Raw genomic sequence first — 21964 nt, 5'->3', positions numbered from 1 at the left:
CAATAAGCATTTTTCAATGGCTGGCCATGCTTTCCAACTGGCTACCCCTGCCCCGGTCAACAGCACTGTACCCCCCAAGCTTTCCCCATTTCTCCTTCTCCCAAATCCAGATAGCTGATGTTCTGAAAGAGCTGCAAAATCTGGACCCCTACAAATCAGCCGGGCTAGACAATCTGGACCATTTCTTTCTAAAATTATCTGCCGAAATTGTTGCAACCCCTATTACTAGCCTGTTCAACCTCTCTTTCGTGTCGTCTGAGATTCCTATAGATTGGAAAGCAGCTGCGGTCATCCCCCTCTTCAAAGGGGAGAACACTCTTGACCCAAACTGCTACACTCTTGACCCAAACTGCTACAGACCTATATTTATCCTACCCTGCCTTTCTAAGGTCTTCGAAAGCCAAGTTAACAAACAGATCACAGACCATTTTGAATCCCACCGTACCTTCTCCGCTATGCAATCTGGTTTCCGAGCTGGTCATGGGTGCACCTCACCCACGCTCAAGGTCCCAAACGATATCATAACCGCCATCGATAAGAGACAATACTGTGCACCTGTATTCATTGACCTGGCTAAGGCTTTCGACTCTGTCAATCACCACATCCTCATCGGCAGACTCGATAGCCTTGGTTTCTCAAATGATTGCCTCGCCTGGTTCACCAACTAATTCTCTGATAGAGTTCAGTGTGTCAAATCGGAGGGCCTGTTGTCCGGGCCTCTGGCAGTCACTATGGGAGTGCCACAGGGTTCAATTCTTGGACCGACTCTCTTCTCTGTATACATCAATGATGTCGCTCTTGCTGCTGGTGAGTTTCTGATCCATCTCTACGCAGACGACACCATTCTGTATACTTCTGGCCCTTCTTTGGACACTGTGTTAACAACCCTCCAGACGAGCTTCAATGCCATACAACTCTCCTTTCTTGGCCTCCAATTGCTCTTAAATTCAAGTAAAACTAAATGCATGCTCTTCAACCAATCACTACTCTAGACGGTTCTGACTTAGAATATGTGGACAACTACAAATACCTAGGTGTCTGGTTAGACTGTAAACTCTCCTTCCAGACTCACACCAAACATCTCCAATCCAAAGTTAAATCTAGAATTGGCTTCTTATTTCGCAACAAAGCATCCTTCACTCATGCTGCCAAACATACCCTCGTAAAACTTACCATCCTACCGATCCTCGACTTCGGCGATGTCATTTACAAAATAGCCTCCAATACCCTACTCAATAAATTGGATGCAGTCTATCACAGTGCCATCTGTTTTGTCACCAAAGCCCCATATACTACCCACCACTGCGACCTGTACGCTCTTGTTGGCTGGCCCTCTGCTTCATACTCATCGCCAAACCCACTGGCTGCAGGTCATCTACAAGACCCTGCTAGGTAAAGTCCCCCCTTATCTCAGCTCACTGGTCACCATAGAAGCACCCACCTGTAGCACGCGCTCCAGCAGGTATATCTCTCTGGTCACCCCCAATGCCAATTCTTAATTTGGCCGCCTTTCCTTCCAGTTCTCTGCTGCCAATGACTGGAACGAACTACAAAAATCTCTGAAACTGGAAACACTTATCTCCCTCATTAGCTTTAAGCACCAGCTGTCAAAGCAGCTCATCGAATACTGCACCTGTACATAGCCCATCTATAATGTAGCCAAAAACAACTACCTCTCCCCCTACTGTATTTATTTTGCTCCTTTGCACCCCATTACTTCTATCTCTACTTTGCACATTCTTCCACTGCAAATCTACCATTCCAGTGTTTTACTTGCTATATTGTATTTACTTCGCCACCATGGCTTTTTTTTGCCTTTACCTCCCTTATTTCACCTCATTTAGACTTAGACTCATAGACTTATTTTTCTACTGTATTATTGACTGTATGTTTGTTTTACTCCATGAGTAACTCTGTGTTGTTGTATGTGTCAAACTGTTTTGCTTTATCTTGGCCAGGTCGCAATTGTAAATGAGAACTTGTTCTCAACTTGCCTACCTGGTTAAATAAAGGTGAAATAAATAAATAAATAACGCTGAATGATATAAAACAAAGGGGAAACCCAGCACATATGGAGCATTCTGACAGCATGTCAGTACAGTGACACCCAGGTTAATACTGCAGACAGACTGGTTGGTTGGTCTATCTCAGTAACAGGATAAGTGTCACGTTCTGACCTTTATTTCCTTTGTTTTGTATTTATTTATTATGGTCAGGGCGTGAGTTGGGTGGGCAGTCTATGTTGGTTTTTCTATGTTTTGGGGCATTTCTATGTTTTCGGCCTAGTATGGTTCTCAATCAGAGGCAGGTGTCATTGGTTGTCTCTGATTGAGAATCATACTTAGGTAGCCTGGGTTGCACTGTTTGTTGGTGGGTGATTGTCTATGTTATTGGCTTGTTCCTGTCACTGTGTTTGTTGTCACAGGATAGGCTGTATAGGTTTTCACGTTCCGTTTGTTGTTTTGTAGATTTGAGTTATTTCATGTATCGTTCAGTTTTCCATTAAAGAACATGAATAACCACCACGCTGCTTTTTGGTCCGCTTCTCCTCCTACAGACGAACGTCGTTACAATAAGAATGTCTGTCTAAGCCTGCCTGACTCCCACCCTGTCACCATGGTGCTGAGGACTAATGCAGGCTGGGACGGGCAGGGCCTTTTAATATTAAGAGACTAGGACCGCCCAAAAAAAAAACGACAGAGACAGTTGGGCTCCTCAGTGGGTTTTAAAACCGCCTCACCATCAGCTCCACTGTTTAAAAAACCTGAGTCATCTCATCTCCTCTCTCATCTCCACCTCTTCTTCCTCCTTCCTCTAGTTTAAAGGACTACGGTGAAGTTGTCCCTAGATGCTTGTCTTGGGTACACATTTAGATTCCCCATTAACAGTTAAGGTTAGGATTTGGGGAGAGGAAGCTGATGCTAGATTTGTACCTAGGGCCAACTTTACCCCAGAGCCTCTGAAATTACAACAGCACATGTTTGACAGCATGTGTTTAGTCAGGCTATGGTTGACCTTTACCCCATCTGCCAGTCCTGGGGTGAGATTTGGGGAAACTTGGAGTTGGGACCTTTCTCCCCTCCCCCAGTCCTGGGTCAGACTTGGAGACAGTGTTGGGATCAGCTGCCGGCTCACTATGACAGATACCCTCCTCCTAACCAACACTGACAGACTTCCTCCTACACAACACTGACAGATTTCCTCCTACCCAACACTGACAGACTTCCTCCTACACAACACTGACAGATTTCCTCCTACCCAACACTGACACTTCCTCCTACCCAACACTGACAGATTTCCTCCTACCCAACACTGACAGACTTCCTCCTACCCAACACTGACAGATTTCCTCCTACCCAACACTGACAGACTTCCTCCTACCCAACACTGACATATTTCCTCCTACCCAAAACTTTGACAGATGCCCTCCTAACCAACACCAGACCCTCTCAGGAAAGACTGTCTCCTCAGACAAACTGAAAGTTGTTTACATCAGAGTACATCAAGGTTTTCAAGACATTATAATAACACAGTAAGTTAGGCTTCATATAGATCAGGAAAAAACTGATGTGAACATGCATCGTCTCCATAAAAACTGGTCTAACAACGGAACATGGCTCTGGTTGTGCCAACAGTATCCTGGTTTTGGTGCTTCCTGATCTCTAAATAACATGGAATCTCTCAATGTAGGTCAAATACATAGCCACTGATAGCACCGATAACCATGGTCTGGGATCCACTCAACTCTAAAATAAACATAGACATAGACTACAGTACTGGATCATAGGGGAAATGGCTACCCAGACTATTTGCATTTGCACCCTTCTACGCTGCTGCTACGCTCTGTTACTATCTAAGCATAGTCACTTTAATAACCCTACATGTACATATTACCTTGATTACCTCAACTAACTGGTGCCCCCACACATTGACTCTGTACCGGTACCCCCTGTATATAGCCTCGCTATTGTTATTTACTGCTGCTCTTTAATTACTTGTTATTCTTATCTCTTACTTTTTGGGGGGGTATTTTCTTAAAACTGCATTGTTGGATAAGGGCTTGTAAGTAAGCATTTCACTGTAAGGTTGTATTCGGCGCATGTGACAAATACAATTTGATTTGACATATGTAAAAAGATCAGAGAAGGATCATTAAATGAATCTGCTGTTTAGGTCCTTCAGCAGCTAACACAGCATACTGCACTGTGTGATACAGCAGTGGTCTATTGAAGCCATTCATTTCTGACAGCTAACCTGCCAATAGGACATATAAGGTGTAACTATCATATTGCAGTGTTATTAGCTATGCAACATGTCCAATTATCTAACCACACATTGCTACAAAATGCATACATATATGTATGTAACCTTAAAATACACAGCAGATTTCTTCACAAGATACAGGCAACACATGAAGCATTAAAGACAACCCTTCAAGGTGAATACCCTCGGGCTCGGGTTAGCATTTTAAGTGTTGAATTATTGAAGCTACTTAAAAGAGACTCATGACATTTCACTGCTGTTGCTCAAAGGTGAAGTACTGTCCTACTGTCACTGTGCAGCATGCTCACGACTGGCTTTGATGACGAAAGCACACACACACACACACACACACACACACACACACACACACACACACACACACACACACACACACACAGTTTTGTTCACTAGTATAAAGTCCACTGCAATTGAGATAACAGTAACCATTGTCAAGAAGATCTATTCCAGCTCAAACATTGTCCGGAGGTCTCTTTACAAAACAAGTCTTGTTCAAAGAACATGTGCTAATACAACCCATTAATTTACAATTCCTTCACATACTGTCCAAATCCAACAGTTCTGGCCAGCCTTACCAGTCACAAAGTGAATTCAAAGCAAACCAGTACAGTCTAGCTGTGTTCAGTTGCTCAGACAGTATCAACCAGTACAGTCTAGCTGTGTTCAGTTGCTCCGACAGTATCAACCAGTACAGTCTAATGCTGTCTCTCTCTCTGACAGTATTAGAGCTTGTATCTCATGTAGAAGGTACTGTTTGGTGTGAGAGGGCTCCCTGCCCACTAGGGGGGCTATTTTTGGATTTGACTTCACCCTCCTCTCTGAATGAACCCCGCAGCCCCCTCTCTCTGCCCAGCCATGGGGCAGCTGCACCCCATGACTGAGTGTTGCCCCCCTCCTCTGCCCAGTGGGTGCAGGTGCCACAGGGGGCAGTGGGTTGGGCATCAGATGAGTCAGTCATTTCTAATTCACAGTGATTCTTGTCCTTATTTGTTAAAGAATTTATTATAAAAAAGTTGTTGCAACACTTTGGAAAAAGTTAATGCAAAATGGCAGTAGGCGACAGCAAATTTCTCTTACCCTACAAGACTTGTGCAAGCAATCCTGATAAATATTTTGAAGTCTTTGTACATGCTATATTTGCAACAACAAAATATTTTGCAAAATGTTTGTATTCGGTACCATCAGTATTTACGCTGTAACGTAACCTTACCTTTGTGGAGCCTGCACCTGATAGGGTGTGAATGTTGCATCTGGTGGCTAAGTAAAAGGTATGTAGCTAGCCACACTCCATACTCCCAATAACTAGCTGTGAGGTGGCCCCATCCCCCCAGGGTGTGATCTGCATGCTCTCCTGTCCTCCCCAGGCTCCACCAGCCTTTACCAGGCCTGCCTAGCCTAGCATGGGCATACACACACACACACACACACACACACACACACACACACACACACACACACACACACACACACACACACAGAGATGGCTGAATTCCTGAGATTCTCTGCGGCGCTGGGATTACATCACTAGAAATACAGTTTTACAAACAGCTGCAAGTCAACTCCCTGTGTGCCTGAACACGGATCCATTCTAGAGTATAAATAAAGATGTGGGAGTCTGAACTGCCCCCCACGAGGTATCTCTGTGTGTCCGTTGTTTGTGTGTGCGCGCTCACACGCGTGGGGGTGTGATCTGTTTGTATTATATTCAGGACCACATTCCTGTAAAGCTTAGAGATGATCTAATGTTAAATGCTGTTGAAGTAATATGGCTACAGGTTCATCTGCCTCACCTAAAGACCATTCTGGTGGGGAGCTGCTGTAGACCACCAAGTGCAAACAGTCAGTATCTGGATAATGCATGTGATCAACAGAGATGTATATTTTCTGGGTGATTTAAATATTGACTGGCTTTCATCAGGCTGCCCACTCAAGAGAAAGCTTCAAACTGTAACTAGTGCCTGAAACCTGGTTCAGGTTATCAGTCAAGCTACCAGGGTAGTTACAAACATCACAGGAATTAAATCCTCAACATGTATTGACCATATCTTTACTAATGCTGCAGAAAAGTAATTTAAAACAGTATCCAAATTCATTGGACGTAGTGATCACAATATAGTAGCCATAACTAGGAAAACCAAAGTACCAAAGGCTGGGCCTAATATAGTGTATAAAACCTACTGATATTGCCAACTACTTTAAAGATTTTTTCATTGGCAAGATTAGCAAACTCAGGTTTGACATGCCAGCAAAAAAAAGCTGACACTACACATCAAGTATATCAGACCAAATTATGAAAGACAACCATTGTAATTTTGAATTCCTTAAAGTGAGCGTGGAAGAGGTGAAAAAAGGATTGTCTATCAAGAATAATAAGCCACCGGTCTGACAACTAGGATGGAAAATTACTGAGGATAATAGTGGACCATTTTTCCACACCTATTTTCCACACCTAAAACATAAGCCTTATGGAACAGCAGGGACTGTGAAGCAACACAAACACAGGCACATACACATGCTAACACACATGATAACATACACACTATACATACACCACATGGATTTGTACTATAGATATGTGGTAGTAGAGTAGGGGCCTGAGGGCACACAATATTGTGTTGGGAAATCTATTGTGAATGTATTGTAATGTTTTAAAAATGGTCTAACTGCCTTAATTTTTCTGTACCCCAGGAAGAGAAGCTGCTGCCTTGGCAAATACACACACTCTCAACAATCTAGATGCAACAACCAGGCCTTAGCAAGGGTTTCTTACTGACACCGGCTGATATACAGTAACAACTATATAAACAGCAGCCAAAACATTGACTTCCTTTCAGTCACATATTGTCTACATCTGCAAGAACATCGCTGCAGGATTCTCTCCAAACACTCAATGTATCACCATAGTAACAACTTCCTCTATTTCTAACACTATCAACATAGTGACACTGAATTCATGTATTCGTTAAATAGAGCACTATAACAGATTTCTGAACCAGTCCACTCAATCTAGTTTTATGGAAAGGGTCAAATTGTGTTAACCCCTCTCCTTATATCAAATCACATTTTATTTGTCACATGCGCCGAATACAACAATTAGACCTTACCGTGAAATGCTTACTTATAAGCCCTTAATCAACAATGCAGTTTTAAGAAAAATATTGACTAAATTTTTTTATTTTTTTTAAGAAAAAAAAAGACCAACATAAAATAACAGTTTGGACACACCTAATTAAAGGGTTTTTCTTTATTTTTACTATTTTCTACATTGTAGAATAATAGTGAGATATCAAAACTATGAAATAACACATACATATGGAATCATGTAGTAACCAAAAAAGTGTTAGAGAAATCAAAGTATATTTGAGATTTTAGATTCTTCAAAGTTGCCACCCTTTGCCTTGATGACAGCTTTGCACACTGTTGGCATTCTCTCAACCAGCTTCATGAGGAATGCTTTTCCAACAGTCTTGAAGGAGTTCCCACATATGCTGAACACTTGCTGGATGCTTTTACTTCACTCTGCGGTCCAACTCATCCGAACCATATCAATTGGGTTGAGGTCAGGTAATTGTGGAGGCCAGGTCATCTGATGCAGCACTCCAACACTCCCCTTGGTCAAATAGCCCTTATACAGCCTGGAGGTGTGTTGGGTCATTGTCCTGTTGAAAAACAAATGATGGTCCCACTAAGCACAAACCAGATGGGATGGCGTATTGCTGCAGAATGCTGTGGTAGCCATGCTGGTTAAGTGTGCCTTGAATTCTAAATAAAGACAGTGTCACCAGCAAAGCACCCCCACGCCATCACACCTCCTCCTCCTCCATGCTTCACGGTGGGAACCACACATGCAGAGATCATTCGTTCACCTACTCTGCGTCTCACAAAGGTAAGGCAGTTGGAACCAAAAGTCTCATATTTGGACTCATCAGACCAAAGGGCAGATTTCCACCCATCCATTGCTTGTGTTTCTTGTTCCAAGCAAGTCTCCTCTTATTATTGGTGTCCTGTAGAATGTAGAAAATTGTAAAAAATAAAGAAAAACCCTGAAATGAGTAGGTGTGTCCAAACTTTTGACTGGTACTGTACATGTAGGTAGGTGTAAAGTGACTATGCACAGATGATAAACAGCGAGTAGCTGCAGCATAAAAAAAACTTAGGTTAGCTATTTGATTAGCTGTTCAGCAGTCTTATGGCTTCTTGGTGACAGAGGGCAGTATTTTCACATCCGGATTAAATGCGTGCCCAAATTCAACTGCCTGCTACTCATCCCCTGAAGATAAGATATGCATATTATTAGTTTGGATAGAAAACACTCTGTAGTTTCTAAAACTGTTTGAATCATGTCTGTGAGTATAACAGAACTTATTTAGCAGGCGAAACCCAGAGGACAAACCATTCAGATTTTTTTTATTTTTAGGTCACTCTCTTTTCAATTTGTTTTCATTGGGAATCCAATTGAACCGGTGTTTTTCTGGATCAAACGCACCGAATTTTGAATATATATCGACGGAATTAATCGAACAAAAGGACCATTTGTGATGTTTATGGGACATATTGGAGTGCCAACAAAAGAAGCTTGTCAAAGGTTGAAATATGCTTTTCTCTCTTTGTTTACAGAGGTGCTATCTTGCATGTGTGATTTAATGAAAGTTTAATTTTTATAGTAATTTATTTGAATTTGTCGCTCTGCATTTTCCCTGGCTTTTGGCCAGGTGGGACGCTAGCATCCCACATATCCCAGAGAGGATTTAAGAAGCCTTTTGGACCTAGACTTGGAGCTCCGGTACCGATTGCGGTGCGATAGCAGAGAGAACAGTCTATGACTAGGGTGGCTGGAGTCTTTGCCACTTTTTAGGACCTTCCTCTGACACTGCCTGGTATAGAGGTCCTGGATGGCAGGAAGCTTGGCCCCGGTGATGTACTGGGCCGTACGCACTACCCTCTGTAGTGCCTGATGGTCGGAGGCCGACCAGTTGCCATACCAGGCAGTGATGCAACCGGTCAGGATTCTCTCAATGGTGCAGCTGTATAACTTGTATAACCATGCCAAATCTTTTCAGTCTCCTGAGGGGGAATAGGTGTTGTCGTTCCCTCGTCATGACTGTCTTGGTGTGTTTGGACCATGATAGTTTGTTGTTAATGTGGACAGCAAGGAACTTGAAGCTCTCAATCTGCTCCACTACAGCCCCGTTAATGAGAATGGGGACGTGCTCAGCCCTCCTTTTCCTGTAGTCCACAATCATCTACTTTGTCTTGGTCACGTTGAGGGAGAGGCTGTTGTCCTGGCACCACATTTCCAAGTCTCTGACCTTCTCACTATGGGCTCTCTCATCGTTGTTGGTGATCAGGCCTACCACCGTTGTGTCATTGGCAAACTTAATGATGGTGTTGGAGTCATGCCTGGCCACGCAGTCATGGGTGAAAAAGGATTCAGCAGGGGACTAAGCACGCACCCCTGAGGGGCCCCAGTGTTGAGGATCAGCATGGCAGATGTGTTGTTGCCAACCCTTACCACCTGGGGGTGGCCCATCAGGAAGTCCAAGATCTAGTTTGCGAGGGAGGTGTTTAGTCCCTAGGTCCTTAGCTTAGTGATGAGCTTTGAGGTCACTATGGTGTTGAATGCTGAGATGTAGTCAATGAACACCATTCTCACGTCAGTGTTCCTTTTGTCCAAGTGTGAAAGGGCAGTTGATGTGAGCCATGACCAGCCTTTCAAAGCACTTCATAGCTACAGATGTGAGTGCTATGGGGCGGTAGTCATTTAGACAGATTACCTTGGTGTTCCTGGGCAACAGGGACTATGGAGGTCTGCTTAAAACATGTAGGTATTACAGACTTGGTCAGAGACAAGAAAATGTCAGTGAAATCAAATTGTATTGGTCACATACACATGGTCAGCAGATGTTATTGCGAGTGTAGCGAAATGCTTGGAGTTCACATCCTGGTAATCCGTCTGGCCCTGCGGCCTTGGCAACGTTGACCTGTTTAAAGGTCTTACTCATATCGGCTATGGTGAGCGTGATCACACAGTCGTCCGGAGCAGCTGGTGCGCTCATGCATGCTTCAATGTTGCTTGTTGCTTGCCATTATCTAAACTGCCTCCTTCTCCTTAAACATTTATCATAACTGCAGTTCTGTATTTCCTAAGCCTCGTCTTTGTGACAGTGTTAGGGCTGGTTCCAGCAGGGTCTATGTTCCAAGGTTATAATTGAAAAAATCTGCCATAATACAATGGCAAGGTCAGGGGCCATGAAACCCATGAAATAGTGATGATGCTCATTGCCATTGTTGCAAATTCGGGAATAACCAACCGCGATGAAGCATCGCTAGCTGTGAACAAGCGTTGCGATACTGTTGCATGTAGGATGATCATTTAGACATTTCAAAACATTATTTTAACAACTCCAAACCAATTGAATGTGGCACAGGAACTGACACGCTGCATTTTTCTATTACAGTTTTTCTCAATTGCTAAAACACTAAAACCCATTGGCTGAACAAAGTTCTCAGTTGCCTGGACTCATTTAGCTAATTATGCAGTCTGTTGTCAATACCTTAAACCATTTCACATGATAAAACACAATTTGCAGATCTCACTTAGACTTTTCAGCAAAACTCTAAACACATTCTGCACTCTAATGCACATGTCATCCATACTGGTAAACACAAGTGGCAACAATCAAATACAAATAGAGAACATATGTCATTGATTGAACACAACCACTCAAAATGTATTTAACCTGTTTCAAATGATGCGACACAACCAATATGAGCCAGTTCAGAGAGCAAACAGGTTGTTGAAGGTGGGAAGGAGAAAGTCTGAGAATGGATACTGTAGTACAGTGCATTGTAGGCTGTATACTGTACAATGAACAAATTGTATGGCCCTGAACATTGAGAAAAACTGTAATAAATGGAAAGCACAATTGCTAAAACACCATTTCTGATACCTTGCTCCATTTCCTTTTCGTTTTGTGTTTAAAACATTAAACACAAAACCTCCTCTTCAAGCACTATTTACATAACCTCTGACTCCTCTTGCAAAATGGAACATTCGCCTCAAAACAGTTTTACCTGTGTTCAAAATCAAACACTGCTCTCAAATCATAAACAAAGTGATCAAAATGATATACACTCTCAAGCAGTCAGTAAACAATACACCGAAAAATAGAAAACACATTGTTCAAAACATACAATTCTCAGGGAGAAGTACATTTTTAATCTAAAAAAAAATTCATATTTTTCCATATTTGTCTTTTGATGAACGAAAACATGTTCTATCATAGTAGCTCAAAATTGATCAGAAATTACTACTCTGCTTTGCTCTTTGCAATTTTATTTTTTGTTCTTCCTCCTCCTTGTACCCCTATTTTTACAGTACTGTACCATGCATCTCACAAACTTGTCCTTTGTCTCTGTGATACTGTAATTCTTGTTTCCGCACCACGTCAATTCCTATGGGCACTGTTCATAAAAAACTGTTCACACCCCACTTGTTGTTGGAGAGAAAGCTTATTTCATGCAATGTTATACATTTTGTCATGGGGTGTAAAGAATATTGTACAGTTTTATAGCAAATTTTCTTGCAATGCTAAACATTTTGCCATGTCTACTAGAGGTCGGCCGATTAATCGGAATGGCCGATTAATTAGGGCTGATTTCAAGTTTTCATAACAATCGGAGATCTGTAATTTTGGACGCCGATTTTTTTAAACATTTTTTGTTTTTACACCTAATCTTTATTTAACTAGGAAAGTCAGTTAAGAACACATTCTTGTTTTCAATGACGGCCTAGGAACGGTGGGTTAACTGCCTTGTTCAGAGGCAGAACGACAGATTTTTACCTTGTCAGCTCAGGGATTCAATCTGGCAATCTTACGCCCGCCAGGCGGCCCGCCTGTTACTCGAATGCAGTAAGAAGCCAAGGTAAGTTACTAGCTAGCATTAAACTTAATCATTCATAATCACTAGTTAACTACACATGGTTGATGATATTACTAGTTTATCTAGCGTGTCCTGCGTTGCATATAATCGATGCAGTGCGTATTCGTGAAAAGGGACTGTCGTTGCTCCAACATGTAAACCATAAACACCAATGCTTTTCTTAAAATCAATACACAGAAGTATATATTTTTAAATCTTCATATTTAGCTAAAAGAAATTCAGGTTAGCAGGCAATATTAACTAGGTAAAATTGTCACTTCTCTTGCGTTCATTGCACGCAGAGTCAGGGTATATGCAACAGTTTGGGCCGCCTGGCTCATTGCGAACTAATTTGCCAGAATTTTACGTAATTATGACATAACATTGAAGGTTGTGCAATGTAACAGGAATATTTAGACTGATGGAGGCCACCCGTTAGATGAAATACGGAACAGTTCCGTATTTCACTGAAAGAATAAACGTCTTGTTTTCGAGATGATAGTTTCTGACCATATTAATGACCTAAGGCTCGCATTTCTGTGTGTTATTATGTTATAATTAAGTCTATGATTTGATAGAGCAGTCTGACTGAGCGGTGGTAGGCAACAGCAGGCTCATAAGCATTCATTCAAACAGCACTTTCTATCAACTCCCGAGATTAGGCTGGTGTAAAGATGTGATGTGAAATGGCTAGCTAGTTAGCAGGGTGCGAGCTAATAGCGTTTCAAACGTCACTCACTCTGAGACTTGGAGTAGTTGTTCCCCTTGCTCTGCATGGGTAACGCTGCTTCGAGGGTGGCTGTTGTCGTTGTGTTCCTGGTTCGAGCCCAGGTAGGAGCGAGGAGAGGGACGGAAGCTATACTGTTACACTGGCAATACTAAAGTGCCTATAAGAACATCCAATAGTCAAAGGTATATGAAATACAAATGGTATAGAGAGAAATAGTCCTATAATTCCTATAATAACTACAACCTAAAACTTCTTAACAGGGAATATTATTGAAGACTCATGTTAAAAGGAACCACCAGCTTTCAGAAGTTCTTATGTTCTGAGCAAGGAACTCAAACGTTAGCTTTCTTACATGGCACATATTGCACTTTTACTTCTCCAACACTTTGTTTTTGCATTCTTTAAACCAAATTGAACATGTTTCATTTATTTGAAGCTAAAATGATTTGATTGATGTATTATATTAAGTTAAAATAAGTGTTCATTCAGTATTGTTGTAATTGTCATTATTACAAATACATTTTTAAAAATCGGCCGATTAATCGGTATCAGATTTTTTTGTCCTCAAATAATCGGTATCGTATCGGCATTGAAAAATCATAATCGGTCGACCTCTAATGTCTACTGTGTATTCATGTGCTATGTGAGTGACTTAAAAATGACAATATCTATGGGTTTAAAAAATTAAATAAAAAACATTAGCTGACATGGGCTAGTTGATCCAGACATTTCTGACAAGTTATAAACAGTTCTCTAAGGTTTACAATGACTAACATGACAAAAGGAATTGATTACGCACTACCCAATTTCGAAATTGCATCTTGTTCTACTACTACAACTTTCAAGAGTAAGTTTAAAGCCAGAATGAGTTCCTTTAAAAAAAAGTATAAACAATTTGGGAACCATTGTCCTAAATATCTGTCGACTTGGTGTGACTCTTATGAGGCTCCATGCAACGCTTTTATTTTGACCCATAAGAGTAGAAGTAAAATGGCTCTATTCTCAGCACAACCAATTTTCTACTCTGAGACGCTTTGTGGATACGGGCCATGACTATGACAAGAGGGCCCCAGGCCTCCTAAAAATAGACTAGACAAGGGCAGGATGGGATGGAGATGGGGGGGGGATGCTAGAACAAAGCCCTTTCATCAGAACTTTTAACAGACTATTGGTCACAATGCTAATGCCAAAAACAAACTACTTTATGACCATAGGCTGAATAAGAACTACATGCACTGAGAATACTTGTGGCATCATGATGTGTGTCGAGAGAGATCGAGAGAGATCACACAAACATTTCAGCACCAACAGCCTGTAACAATCAATGTATTGATATACAGGATTCCAAAGGAAACATTTTTAAAGTCTCAAATTAAATTCAATCAAAGGCAATTGCCTGTCTGTCTTTTAAAAAGGCCACCTACTGAAATGAAAAGGTCCTGTGTGTCTCAGTTGGTAGAGCATGGTGCTTGCAATGCCAAGGTTGTGGGTTTGATTCCCACGGGGGACCAGTACAAAAAAAAAGTATGAAACTGTATGAACTCACTACTGTGAGAGTTACACACACTACTGGATAAGAGTGTCTCCTAAATTACTCACATGTAAATGATTCAGTGAGTATTGTAACATGTCCACCAAATCCCACTAGATGGCAGACTTCACCAGTGAATCCAAACAGGCACAGTCATTCTGAAAGTCCCAAGAATTCACTCTGGCAACAGAATGACACGTTGTGTTATTTGATACTATTGATTACAGGGTCATTACAGCTGGTCAAGTTGTGGGTTCAAATAGATTGAGGGAGACAAAGGCAGGGAGGAGGAAAATAAACTTACTGAGAGAAATAACAGATATGTCATACCCTATATCAGCTGAGAGAAGAAGCATAGAAAGAGACAGATTAGGATAATGTGATTTGTGTGACCGTAATTGGCCGACTCCGACCACGGTAAAGGAGGTGCAGCGCTTCTTAGGGTTTGCCAATTACTACTGGAGGTTTAGCCGGGGTTTTGGCCAGGTGGCAGCTCCCATTACCTCACTGCTGAAGGGTAGGCCGGTGCGTTTGCGGTGGTCAGCAGAGGCTCTTTTAGTCGTCTGAAGGCGCTGCTTACCGATGCTCCCGTATTGGCTCATCCAGACCCCTCTTTGGCATGGACGCGTGGGGTTGGAGCCGTGCTATCACAGCGCTAAGGGCACGCAACCGAAGCTTCGCCCCTGCAAGAGCGAAATTATGAAGTGGGGGACCGGGAGTTGCTGGCTGTGGTAAAAGCTCTGAAGGTGTGGAGACATTGGCTTGAGGGGGCTAAACACCCTTTTCTCATCTGGATTGACCACCGTAATCTGGAGTACATCCGGGCAGGAGACTGAATCCTCGCCAGGCAAGGTGGGCCATTTTTTAGACCGAGGAGCGGTCCATCGATCCTACTCCCATACGTCCGGCCTCATGTCTGGTGGCACCGGTGGTATGGGAGGTGGACGCGGACATCGAGCGGGCGTAACGGTTAGAACCCATGCCACCATAGTGTCCAGCGGGCCGGAAGTACGTGCCGCTTGGTGTTCGTGACAAATTGATCCGATGGGCCCACACGCTACCCTCCTCGGGTCATCCGGGAATTGAGAGGACGTTGCGGAGTCTTAGGGGAAGGTACTGGTGGCCCACTTTTGCTAAGGACGTGAGGTTTTATGTCTCCTCCAGTTCAGTGTGCGCTCAGAGTAAGGCTCCTGCCTAGAGGGAAGTAAGACACCTGCCTAGAGGGAAGTTACAGCCCCCTTCCATTCCACAACGGCCTTGGTCACATCTGTCGGTGGACTTCCTCACCGACCTTCCCCCGTCTCAGGGGAACACCACGATCCTGGTCGTTTTCGAAGTCCTGCCGTCTCCTTTCGTTGCCCGGTCTCCCTACGGCCGCAGACTGCGGAGGCCCTGTTTACCCACGTCTTCCGGCACTACGGGGTGCCTGAGGACATAGTTTCTGATCGGGGTCCCCAGTTCATGTCCCGGGTTTGGAGGGCGTTCATGGAGCATCTGGGGGTCTCGATCAGCCTGACCTCAGGTTTCTACTCCGAGAGCAATGGGCAGGTGGAGAGAGGGAACCAGGATGTGGGTAGGTTTCTGCGGTCGTATTGCAAGGACCGGCCAGGAGAATGGGCGAGGTACGTCCCATGGGCGGAGGTGGCCCAAAACTCACTCTGCCTCTTCTCCACGAACCTGTTGCCTTTCCAGTGCGTGTTGGGCTACTAGCCGGTCCTGGCACCTTGGCATCAGAGCCAAACCGAGGCTCCTGCAGTGGAGGAATGGGTGCAGCGCTCAAAAGAGACCTGGAGAGCCATCCAGGAATTGCTCAAACGGGCTTGTGGGCAGCAGAAGGTGAGCGCTGACCGCCACCGCAGTGAGGCCCCCGTGTTCGCACCGGGGGATCGATCCGAAACCTGCCCCTCCGTCTGCCCTGCCAGAAGCTGGGGCTGGCCGCGGTGTGTGGGGCGATTTAAAGTCCTGAGGAGGATAAACGAGGTGTGTTATAGGTTACAGCTCCCTTCTTACTATCGCATTAACCCCTCGTTTCATGTGTCTCTCCTCAGGACGGTGGTAGTCAGTCCCCTGCAGGAAGGTAAGGTGCCAGAGGTCCCTCCGCCCCCTCTGGACATCGAGGGGCCCCCGGCATACACGGTACGTTCCATCCTGGACTCTAGACGCCGGGTGAGGAGCCTGCAGTACCTCGTGGATTGGGAGGGGTACAGTCCGGAGGAGAGGTGCTGGGTACCGGTGGAGGACATCTTGGATCCATCACTGCTGAGTGATTTCCACCGCCTCCACCCGGATCGCCCTCTGGGTCGTCCTCGAGGCCATTGTCGGTCTACTAGCTGCCACTGATCCTTTTTTATTTTCTGTTGGTTTTGTCTTGATTGTTTTCACCTGTTGCTTATTTTAGTTCATCAATGGTCTATTTAAACTTACAGTGCCCGCCTGCTTTTGTGAGGGCTTATTCCTACTGTCAGCGGTGAAGTTGTTTTTCTCCTGCGTAATTTGTTGTATGTTATTTCCTGGTTTTTGGAGACATACCTGATTTATGGTCATTGCCTGTTGGCTAGACCAAGCGAAATAAACGCATCCATTCGAAGTATTGCTCTCTGCGCCTGACTCTACACCCACCACTCCTAGAATTCCGTGACACTTATTGATCATGATTTAAAAGGCAAAACTGATTGCAGCACTCCTACTCTACTCCTACTTAGTGACTAGGACCCATATCCCAAAACTGTGGAAACACATTCTGCCATTCCCAATGCCTTGAGGGTAGCTGCAGCTGAACTAATTATGTTCCTCCATTTCCTGTTTTAATTAGAGGGCTACTGAGGGCTGGTTCAACATTGTCCTCTAACAGAATCCAATAAGACCATCAGCTGATTGATCAGCCAGTCTATAGAGAGAAGAGTTTCTCCAGATAGATACCCCATCAGCTTGATCTGTAGACATTTGTACACACACACGCACGCATCTGCCAGTCTAAAGGGAGAACCTCCCTAGGTACCCCCAGAAATTGAGCCCATCAGCCTACAGTACTAAGCCCAGTAGTCTACATTTACATTTTAGTATGTACCTTCATTCAACTAAGGTAGGTACTGTAAAACAACCACAATTCACCATAATTGCAAGTAAAATCTTCAAAATAGCCACTATCTGCCAACTCATATCCTGGACTGGCTGGTCTCTGCACTGCTGCACTAGGGTTGGGAGGGAGAATGGATTCTCTCTAAACATTGATGCGAGGCTATGTCCCAAATGGCACCCTATTCGCTACATGGTGCACTGCTTTTGACCAGAGCCCTATCAGCCCTGGTCAAAAGATCTGCACAATATAGGGAATATAAACCCTGAACATTGAGTCTGACTGCAGACCTCGCTAAGTCACAACAACAGGCCAGTCCAGCTCCAAGGCTACTGAGAAGGTACAGCTCCCCTCATTATATCTAATCACCTCTTCCTCCTACAGGGTCATTATACTGGGATCTGATGTTGGACAATTCTGCATCTGACGGTGTTCTTTGCTATGCTGGTCCCAGATCAGTTTGTGCTGTCTCTTGTCTGGCAATGACAATGACCTCAGGACCAAAACAAATATGGGACCTAGACCAGTGCTGATCTAGGATCAGGTACTCCATGTCAATATAACCTTATTGAAAAGGGAAAACCACTTGTAGATTAGAGCTGCTATTCAAATCAAAATCATATCAAATTTTATTGTTCACATACACATGGTTAACAGATGTTATTGCGAGTGTAGTGAAATGCTTGTGCTTCGACAGTGCAGTAATATCTAACAAGTAATCTAACAAATTCACAAATACTACCTTGTACACACAATGTAAGGGGATGGAATAAGAATATGTACATATAAATATATGGATGAGCGATGACTGAGCGGCATAGGCAAGACGCAATAGATGGTATAAGGTACAGTATATACAGTGGGGCAAAAAAGTATTTAGTCAGCCACCAATTGTGCAAGTTCTCCCACTTAAAAAGATGAGAGAGGCCTGTAATTTTAATCATAGGTACACTTCAACTATGACAGACAAAATTAGAAAAAAAAATTCTGATGTATCGTGGAAAATAAGTATTTGGTCAATAACAAAAGTTTATCTCAATACTTTGTTATATACCCTTTGTTGGAAATGACAGAGGTCAAACGTTTTCGGTAAGTCTTCACAAGGTTTTCACACACTGTTGCTGGTATTTTGGCCCATTCCTCCATGCAGATCTCCTCTAGAGCAGTGATGTTTTGGGGCTGTTGTTGGGCAACACGGACTTTCAACTCCCTCCAAAGATTTTCTATGGGGTTGAGATCTGGAGACTGGCTAGGCCACTCCAGGACCTTGAAATGCTTCTTACGAAGCCACTCCTTCGTTGCCCGGGCGGTGTGTTTGGGATCATTGTCATGCTGAAAGACCCAGCCACGTTTCATCTTCAATGCCCTTGCTGATGGAAGGATGTTTTCACTCAAAATCTCACGATACATGGCCCCATTCATTCTTTCCTTTACACGGATCAGTCGTCCTGGTCCCTTTGCAGAAAAGCAGCCCAAAAGCAAGATGTTTCCACCCCCATGCTTCACAGTAGGTATGGTGTTCTTTGGATGCAACTCAGCATTCTTTGTCCTCCAAACACGACGAGTTGAGTTTTTACCAAAAAGTTCTATTTTGGTTTCATCTGACCATATGACATTCTCCCAATCTTCTTCTGGATCATCCAAATGCTCTCTAGCAAACTTCAGACGGCCCTGGACATGTACTGGCTTAAGCAGGGGGACACGTCTGGCACTGCAGGATTTGAGTCCCTGGCGGCGTAGTGTGTTACTGATGGTAGGCTTTGCTACTTTGGTCCCAGCTCTCTGCAGGTCATTCACTAGGTCCCCCCGTGTGGTTCTGGGATTTTTGCTCACCGTTCTTGTGATCATTTTGACCCCACGGGGTGAGATCTAGCGTGGAGCCCCAGATCGAGGGAGATTATCAGTGGTCTTGTATGTCTTCCATTTCCTAATAATTGCTCCCACAGTTGATTTCTTCAAACCAAGCTGCTTACCTATTGCAGATTCAGTCTTCCCAGCCTGGTGCAGGTCTACAATTTTGTTTCTGGTGTCCTTTGACAGCTCTTTAGTCTTGGCCATAGTGAGTTTGGAGTGTGACTGTTTGAGGTTGTGGACAGGTGTCTTTTATACTGATAACAAGTTCAAACAGGTGCCATTAATACAGGTAACGAGTGGAGGACAGAGGAGCCTCTTAAAGAAGAAGTTACATGTCTGTGAGAGCCAGAAATCTTGCTTGTTTGTAGGTGACCAAATACTTATTTTCCACCATAATTTGAAAATAAATTCATTAAAAATCCTACAATGTGATTTTCTGGATTTTTTTTTTTCATTTTGTCTGTCATAGTTGAAGTGTACCCATGATGAAAATTACAGGCCTCTCTCATCTTTTTAAGTTGGAGAACTTGCACAATTGGTGGCTGACTAAATACTTTTTTGCCCCACTGTACATATGAGATGAGTAATGCAAGATATGTAAACATTCTTAAAGTGACATTATTAAAGTGACAAGTGATCCATTTAGTGGCCAATGATTTCAAGTCTGCATGTAGGCAGCAGCCTCTCTGCGTTATTGATGGCTGTTTAATAGTCTGACGGCTTTGAGATAGAAGTTGTTTTTCAGTCTCTAGGTCCCAGCTTGGATGCATCTGTATTGACCTCGCCTTCTGGATGATAGCGGGTTGAACAGGCAGTGGCTCGGGCTGTTAATGTCCTTGATGATCTTTTTGGCCTTCCTATGACATCGAGTGCTGTATTCTGAGACACTTTGTGATCACGGGCACCGGGTAGTTCTTTGCTACTAGGCCCTTTGAAATCATAATATAATCATTATAATAATATGCGTTGAGAGCCTATAGACTGTCTAGTCCCTCTTACCTTGAGCTGCACTAGGTGTACATCCAGGTGTTTGTTGACTGAGTCCTGGTGGACAGAGTGGGAGAGATCCCGGACCCTGTCAGTGGTAGCCCTCAGCCACGTCTCAATCTCAGGCAGGTGCAGCACCACCTTCCAGTCCGCCCCTGTGTGCAGGGGAGGGGGCTTCTGGTTCTGATACATCCGGGCCGGGTCCCTCTCCTGGGCCAGCCCTTCTCTACAGAGACCACCCTGGCTGATGCTGGGGCCTGCCTCCTCCTCCTCAAAGCTGGGCGTGACGGAGGTGATCATGGGTGAGGCAGCCTCTCTGGCCATGGGAGACACCGCAACGTTCATGGTGAATAACAGCTAGATCCTATAGTTGATCGGGCCATTCTCAAATCAGCTGCAGAGAGACAGAGAGGGAAAGAGGGATGAAGGGAAGGAGGACAGGGCGGAAGGAAGGACAGAAACATTCATTAATAACTGTACAGCTGCCAGAGAACAATTTATTTATACAGAGGGAAGCCAACTGGGTATTTTCGGTTGCAACCCCATAAATAGTCCCATTCATGCTCGGCTGGGGAATAAATCAGTCGTTGTTCTACAGAGACGACTAATATTAGCAGAGCTACAGTGGCTTGAGGAAAGTATTCAACCTCTTGGCATTTTTTCTATTTTGTTGCCTTACAATCTGGAATTAAAATAGATTTTGGGGGGTTTGTATCATTTCATTTACACAACATGCCTACCACTTTGAAGATGCAACAAGAAATACAACAAGAAATAAGACAAAAAAACGGAAAACTTGAGCTTACATAACTATTCACCCCCCCAAAGTCAATACTTTGTAGAGCCACCTTTCACAGCAATTACAGCTGCAAGTCTCTTGGGGTATGTCTCTATAAGCTTGGCACATCTAGCCACTGGGATTTTTGCCCATTCTTCATGGCAAAACTGCTCAGCTCCTTCAACTAGGATGGGTTCCACTGGTGTACAGCAATCTTTAAGTCATACCACAGATTCTCAATTGGATTGAAGTCTGGGCCTTGACTAGGCCATTTCCATTAAACCATTTGAGTTTTGCTGTAGCAGTATGCTTAGGGTCATTGTCCTGCTGGAAGGTGAACCTCCGTCCCTGTCTCAAATCTCTGGAAGACTGAAACAGGTTTGCCTCAAGAATTTCCCTGTATTTAGTGCCATCCATCATTCGGTCAATTCCAACCAGTTTCCCAATCCCTGCCGATGAAAAACATCCCCACAGCAGGATGCTGCCACCACCATGCTGCCACCACCATGGGATGGTGTTTTTGGGGTGATGAGAGGTGTTGGGTTTGCGCCAGACATAGCTTTATCCTTGATGGCCAAAAAGCTCAATTTAAGTCTCATTTGACAAGGGTACCTTCTTTCATATGTTTGGGGAGTTTCCCACATGCCTTTTGGCAAACACCACGTGCTTGCTTATTTTTTTCTTTAAGCAATGGCTTTTTTTCTGGCCACTCTTCCATAAAGCCCAGCTCTGTGGAGTGTACGGCTTAAAGTGGTTCTATGGACAGATACTCCAATCTCCGCTGTGGAGCTTTGCAGCTCCTTC

General features: G+C 43.8%; 1 protein-coding gene across 2 annotated transcripts in view; it reads right to left on the bottom strand.

The window, feature by feature from the left end:
- Positions 1-21964, bottom strand: part of LOC139384056 (A-kinase anchor protein 6-like) — a 246674-nt gene that overhangs the window by 200410 nt on the left and 24300 nt on the right. Inside the window, exon 2 of one of the 2 annotated variants that reach the window (XM_071128691.1) lies at positions 20395-20776. In XM_071128691.1, the coding sequence (XP_070984792.1) occupies positions 20395-20727 (333 nt within the window). In that variant the 5' untranslated portion in view covers positions 20728-20776. Of the gene's footprint in view, positions 1-4856; positions 4962-20394; positions 20777-21964 lie in introns of those variants that run through there. The other variant, XM_071128692.1, reaches the window with a different exon arrangement.

Source organism: Oncorhynchus clarkii, chromosome 25 (genome assembly GCF_045791955.1).
Source record: "Oncorhynchus clarkii lewisi isolate Uvic-CL-2024 chromosome 25, UVic_Ocla_1.0, whole genome shotgun sequence".
Taxonomy (NCBI): Eukaryota; Metazoa; Chordata; class Actinopteri; order Salmoniformes; family Salmonidae; genus Oncorhynchus; species Oncorhynchus clarkii.
This window is presented reverse-complemented; position numbering and strand designations above follow the sequence as displayed.